The sequence below is a fragment of the Pistacia vera genome, unplaced genomic scaffold, assembly GCF_008641045.1.
Source record: "Pistacia vera cultivar Batoury unplaced genomic scaffold, PisVer_v2 Contig174, whole genome shotgun sequence".
In the NCBI taxonomy this organism is placed as follows: domain Eukaryota; kingdom Viridiplantae; phylum Streptophyta; class Magnoliopsida; order Sapindales; family Anacardiaceae; genus Pistacia; species Pistacia vera.
The window spans coordinates 1,317,781-1,324,370 of record NW_022195833.1 but is presented as its reverse complement, the minus strand read 5'-3'; the positions used below and the strand labels follow the sequence as shown (position 1 = coordinate 1,324,370).

At 38.6% G+C, this 6,590-nt stretch overlaps 1 protein-coding gene across 1 annotated transcript; it reads right to left on the bottom strand.

The window, feature by feature from the left end:
* Positions 1-4,895: 4,895 nt before the first annotated feature.
* On the bottom strand, positions 4,896-6,590 carry LOC116126025. Its single transcript, XM_031411719.1, has 4 exons — positions 6,094-6,590; positions 5,580-5,809; positions 5,402-5,500; positions 4,896-5,233 (listed from the first exon to the last, which is right to left on the bottom strand). Exons 1-4 carry the CDS (start codon positions 6,588-6,590, stop codon positions 4,896-4,898), a joined length of 1,164 nt encoding a protein of 387 aa, XP_031267579.1.

Below are 6,590 nucleotides of genomic sequence, written 5' to 3'. Positions count from 1 at the left end.
CAAATTTGGCGCTTTCTGTACACAAAAAAATGAAAAAAAAAATTAAGAACAAAAAAGTCATACTGTTGAATAAACGTTCAAAAACGGAGATAAATATACAGAGAAAAGGAGACTGACCTTATTAAGATGTTCTTTCAACATTGAAAATGCCATATTGCTGCATCCGGTCAATTTCAAGCAGTTTCCAAATGAAATATTCAACAAATTTTAATTGCAAGTCTTCCTCATATATTGGATGGATCCCATAACTTCTCATCTCCAATGCTGGCCCCCGCCTAAATGAAATCTCCATCTGGTCATATCTATTACGAAGGAGCCATTTACTACTCTTCCTAGAAAAATATAGTAGCCAAAGATGGTCCGAATCAATTTGGCCAAACTGCTCCTCAAAATCAGAACCCAACCATCCTTTCATCTCGCATCTAGCCTCATGTGAGCAGTTATCCCCACGTGTAGGCAGATGCTTATGGACAGTAAAAACAGAGCACACAACATATCCCACCAACTTACTACTATTATACAAATATGGCGGCCTTTCTATTCGTATTATACAACCCTCACGCTGATCACTCAACTTACCATTTCTATATATATCTGGAGCCTTTTCTATTCTTATTGAACAACCCTCACTGATATAGGATCTCTGAAGATCTATTGCAAATTCTGTCCTCAATCAGTGCAGAATTTCTTGCTAAGTTTAAGCTATTACAAGTTCCGTAATTTCCCTTATTTTAGGCTTATGTTTGACCTTTCTCATTATCATCATTTTAGGCTTAAGTTAGGTTGCTAATTGTCTTAATTTAAGGAGTCTAGTTTGAATAATTTTATTCCTTTCCTTATTTCAGTTCGTAAGCTCTTATCTATAAAAAAAAGATTACTATGAACCTCGTAAGCACTTCTGATGAGATATAAAATTTATCTCTTTGAGAGTTTCTTCCCCTTGTGGATTCAAGGAGTTTTGGTGGATTCCAAAGTTATCGTTAGCGTCAGAATGATATTTGACCCATCTTTGCTTTCGTCTGTGTCAATGGTATCAGAGCTCTTAGTATCCTGGTATGGAAGACAACAGAAACAAAGCAACACTCACTAATGAGGATGATCGTGAAATGCAGACCCTTTGGGAGGCAGTCTGTGCTCAAGAGGAGAGATCCGAGTGCCAATATCGAGAACTTCGTGATGTAATCTGTTGTAAACTAATCCTAATCTTCTCAAATCACAACATCAATTTCAGATCAAAACAAACAAGACAAGAAATCAACAATCACACAAGATATATCATGGTTCGCTTGTTCTATATAGAACAAGTTACATCCACGTCGAACTCCATAATATGGAGCTCACTACACTTTGATTAATCACTTCAACGAATACAGATTACAATCAACTTCCCTTTCTGTCAACAACACAAACACTCATTCACCCCTATTCTCTTTATACCAGTAAATCTGCACACTCACCAGAGTACTCACAACCCTTGAAGGAATTTCCAACCCTCAATCAAGACTCTAGATAGATTACACAAAGAAGAATCAAACTAGAATGGCTAACCCTAACCCAAGGTTTACCATCGTGTTTTTACAGAGAAAAGAAAGAAAACCTAANTTTCCTTACCTTAGTAGTCAAAGCAAAAGGCACTCCTACTTGGCTTCAAAGGTTTACCTTTCTACCTTACACATATAACCACTTATGAATTTCTCTTTTAACTAAAAGATCAGAAAAACTAGGGTTTTGAAAATCACCTTTAACCCTGAAATTGAATTTCTTTTAGTGTGGATGGTGATCTCCTTTGAAAACCAACTTGAAATCCTATGAAAATTTGAGAATAAAATGCTTGAATTAGTGGCTTTTATGGTGGATTTGAGAGATGAAGAAGAAGATGATGCACTTGGGGTGTAAAAGGCCGAATCCTCTCACTTAAAATCTTGTAAATATTTATTCCATTGTTGCTCTAATGTGATTGGTCANTGAAATGTTCTCTTTTATACCGTTGACTGCAAATTGAGCTGGAGCCGTTGGATCTCCCTTAAATGAATGGTCGTGATCATCTTGGACTAATACGCAAAGACGACAGCGTTTTTACTTAGCTTAAACGACGTCGCAGACTTCATTATTTAACAATCTCCACCTTGAAGTCTGTGGCGGTCTCTTCTAGCAGTATCTTTTTTTGTGCAACAAGCAGTTTCCATATTCCTTATTGGTTCTAATAGGTTATCCCACATGCAATAAGTTCAAGCAGTGCTTGAACTTTGCAAGTGTTACAACCTTGGTTCCCATGTCTGCTGGGTTGTTTTCGGTTGGGATCTTCAGTAGGTTCAATTCTCTTTTGGAGATCATATCTCTTAAAAAATGGTACCTTACGTCAACGTGTTTAGTTCTCTCATGGTACACGGGGTTCTTTCCCAGATGAATGGCACTCTGACTGTCTGAATAGACAGTCACAGTTCCATCCAGCAGCTTGGCCTCTTTTAGGAACCCTTGAAGCCATATGGCTTCTTTGAATGCATCGGTTACAGCCACATATTCCACTTCTGTTGTGGACAGTGCTACCAGTGGCTGTAATTGGGACTTCCAACTAATGCAGTTGCCTCCCAAGGTAAACTGGTAAGCTGTTATGGATTTTCGGGATTCTTTATCACTTGCAAAATCAGAATCTACATACCCAACCAGATCAAGTGAGGAGTTTCTTTTACAGAAATTTAGACCAACATGCACAGTACTTTTAATGTACCTAAGAAGCCATTTTAAAGCATTCCAATGATCACATCCAGGATTCGACATAAATCTACTTAAAAGTGATATTGAATATGATAAGTCAGGTCTTGTACTAATCATAGAATACATAACAGAGCCAATAGCATTTGCATATGGTATGGATTCCATCTTTAATCTTTCAGGTTCTGTTTTCGGGCTTTGGGCTTTACTAAGGATGAAGTGACTAGCTAGGGGCATTGAGGCACATTTAGAGTCATTCATTCCAAATTTTAACACAAGTTTCTATAGATAAGGCATCTGGTGAAGTTTTAGACTGTAATTTTTTCTATTTCTTTCTATTAGCATTCCTAATATTTTCTTTGCATAGCCTAAATCCTTCATGTCAAATTCAGCATGGAATTTTCCTTTCAACTCCTCAATTTGGACCTTGGATTTACTAATTAATAACATGTCATCAACGTATAATAACAAATATACAGGATTTGTATCCACATGTGCAAAATAAAAACAGTTATCATGCTCACTTCTAGTAAATCCTATACCTACTATAAAAGAGTCAAACCTCTTGTACCACTGCCTAGGTGACTGTTTGAGTCCATACATAGATTTATGCAGCAAACATACATGATTACGAAACTGTTTATCCCTAAACCCCATGGGTTGGCTCATATAAATTTGTTCTTCTAATTCCCCATGCAAAAATGCAGTTTTTACATCTAACTGCTCTAACTCTAACTCTAAATCATAATGAGCTACTATAGATAACATCAATCTTATAGTTTTGAATTTAACAACAGGGGAAAAAATTTCAGTGAAGTCTATACCTGCCCGCTAGGTGTAGCCTTTGGCCACTAATCTGGCCTTATACCTTGGTGGGTCAGACTTGTCAATGCCCTCCTTTAGCTTGTACAGCCACTTGCAGTCCACTAGCTTGACATCCTTGGGTTTTGGGACCAAAATCCAAGTTTTGTTCTACCTTAAGGAGTCCATCTCCTTATTCATGGCAGTGAGCCAATTTTTCCTATCTTTTGAGTTTATGGCTTGTTCATAAGAGTCAGGTTCTATCCTCTGAATCTCTACTCCAGCAAGCAGGGCTGTGTAGATGAGATCTGTATAACTGAACCTTGCAGGTGGTCTTATTTCCCTCCTTGTTCTGTCTTTGGCTAGTTGGTACTGTGCCATATCTTCTTGTTGGGCATTCTCAATGTTTTCCTTATTCTCCTCTTCATCATCATGTTCAGTATCAGTTGTAGTGTGCATAGGTTCAAATTATGGTCCTTGATTGTTGATTTTAGGTTCTTGGTGGTTGGTTGACTCCACCTCAAACTGAGTACTCTCGGTTTGCTATGGAGTCTCCACTTGGTAGTTTGAGGTACCTGCATTGGTGTTAGTAACCCTACAAGGGAACACACATTTTTTAAATACAACATCTCTATCGATGATGACCTTAACCCCTAGAGTTTCTCTCCCCCACAGCCTATATCCCTTGGTCCCTTCATGATACCCCAAAAACACACATCTTAGGGACCTTGGTTCTAATTTTCCATCTGTTGTGTGTGCATGGGCTGCACATACGAATACTCTTAGGTGGCTGAGTGAGGGTTTTCTTCCTGTCCATTTTTCTTCAGGGCATATGAAACCAGCTGCACTAGAGGGAGTCCTATTTACTAAATAGGCAGCAGTGGTTAAAGCCTCCCCCCAAAAGGACTTAGGTAGTCCAGCTGTGAAAATGAGGCACCTAACCTTCTCTAACAGTGTCCTGTTCATCCTCTCAGCAACTCCGTTTTGCTGGGGAGTTCTCCTAACTGTCCTATGTCTCATAATACCTCGGTCTCTATAGTATGTGTTGGAGATCCCATATCAACTAGGCACACTCAAGCCAATGGGTTTATAAGAGTGGACAATCCTCCCACTCAATAAGGCCTTTTGAGTGAGGAGTTAGGCCCAACTCAAATTCTAACATGGTATCAGAGCCAGCCCCATTTGAGCTGAGTGATTGACCAGCGGTGGGCTGCCAAACTACCTCCATTCATAGGCAAGTGGACCATATGGGCTTGACCGTGAGGGGGAGTGTTGGAGATCCCATATCGACTAGGCACACTCAAGCCAATGGGTTTATAAGAGTGGACAATCCTCCCACTCAATAAGGCCTTTTGAGTGAGGAGTTAGGCCCAACTCAAATTCTAACAGTATGCATCAAACTCAGTATTACAGAACTCCAAAGCATTGTCAGTTCTGAGTGCTTTTACTTTTTTCTCCTGTTGGTTTTCTACTAAAGTCTTCCAACCCTTAAACTTACTTAGTGCCTCATCTTTGGACCTAAGGAGATAAACCCACACCTTCCTACTGAAATCATCCACTATAGCTAGAAAATAACTATTCCCCCCATGTGTTTTGACTCTTTCAAGACCCCAAAGGTCAGCTTGAAGGTATTCTAAACAATTCACAGACAAGTGAGTTCCTTTCGGGAAGCTCGACCTATGCTGCTTACCCATGACACAGGTTTCACAAAGTCCTAAATCTGACACATTTTCATTACCAAAGTATCCCTACTGTTTAAGATAGCTCATAACAGTTTGGCCTATATGGCCCATCCTCAGGTGCCATTTTTCTGCAATTGAAATGTTATTAGATAAAAAAGCAAAGTTAACATTTAATTGATGGTATTGACCACACAATATGTACAGACCATGCCTTTTAACACCTTCAAACAGAATTTGATCATTCTTGTAGACGGTAATGCAACCATTTTCAACCCTATAGCTACAGCCAGTTTCATCCAGTGTGCCTAATGAGATCATATTACGCTTAAGCTCTAGTATATAACATTATGTGTTTGCCACTTTTAAGTTTAATGGTGATATTACCAATCCCTTGAACCCTACATGAGTGATTGTTTCCCATAAACACCATTTCAGGTTCACCAGTTATAAGGTTTTGGAACCAGGTTTTGTTAGGACTCAGGTGAAAAAAACATCCTGAGTCTAGCACCCATTCATTAGCAATTTCTGAACTAGACACAGTAAGGGCTTCAGTGATTTCAATGCTATTACTAGAGGATGCTAAGTTACTCTCAGTACTGGTATGTTTTTGCTTCCTAATCCAATCATAACAATTCTTTTTAATGTGTCCGGACTTGTTACAATGGAAGCATTTTCTTGTCTCTGATTTAGGTTTGTTGTTATAGGGTTTCTTTTCTTCCTATTCTTTAAACCCAAATTCTGTTGGACAGTTTTTTCATTCTCTTTGCCTAAGTGTCCAGTTTCTTGTTTGCCTTTTACAAAGAGGTTATTCCCATTTCTTTTTTGTATTTTCAACTCTAGTTCTCTGGATTTTAGGTCAGCCGTTATCAGATCTACACTAGGGACTGTTCCAGTATACTGCAATGCATTTTTTACTACTAAATATTCATCGGGTAAAGAATTTAACAAAATCATTGTAAGACTAGAATCCCCTAATTCCTGATCAGTTCCTTTTAGCACTAGGGTCATTTTTAGAAATTCATCTAAATTTTCTTCTAATGACTTAGAGGCATCCATTTTGTAAGAAAACATAGCACCTTTCAAGAATGCTAAATTAGGAGCAGATTTCAATGCATATAAAGTTTCGAGTTTACCCCAGAGCTTGATCGGTGTGTCTATACCATCCACTTTCCGCAGAATACTGTCTGATAAATTCATGATTATCAGATTGTAAGCTTCTTCGTCTATCTCTACTTTCTTTTTCATCTTTTCCTCGGACCACTTGGTTCCATCTTTCTCCAGCGCTATTCCCACCTTATTGTGAGATAGAAGAGCCTTCATCTTCTTCTTCCAGGTATTGAAGTCCATCTTCCCATCGTATTGGGATATTTCTACACATGTAGTAGTGCTCATCAT

What these genes read in the sequence shown, in the direction of transcription:
- LOC116126025 (XM_031411719.1), bottom strand. Translation starts at nt 6,590, where the DNA reads ATGATGAGCACTACTACATGTGTAGAAATATCCCAATACGATGGGAAG. An exon ending in GTAGTAAAAAATGCATTGCA is followed by an intron (nt 5,810 to 6,093) that starts GTATACTGGAAC and finishes TGATTGGATTAG; the next exon opens with GAAGCAAAAACATACCAGTA. An exon ending in ATGTAGGGTTCAAGGGATTG is followed by an intron (nt 5,501 to 5,579) that starts GTAATATCACCA and finishes TGATCTCATTAG; the next exon opens with GCACACTGGATGAAACTGGC.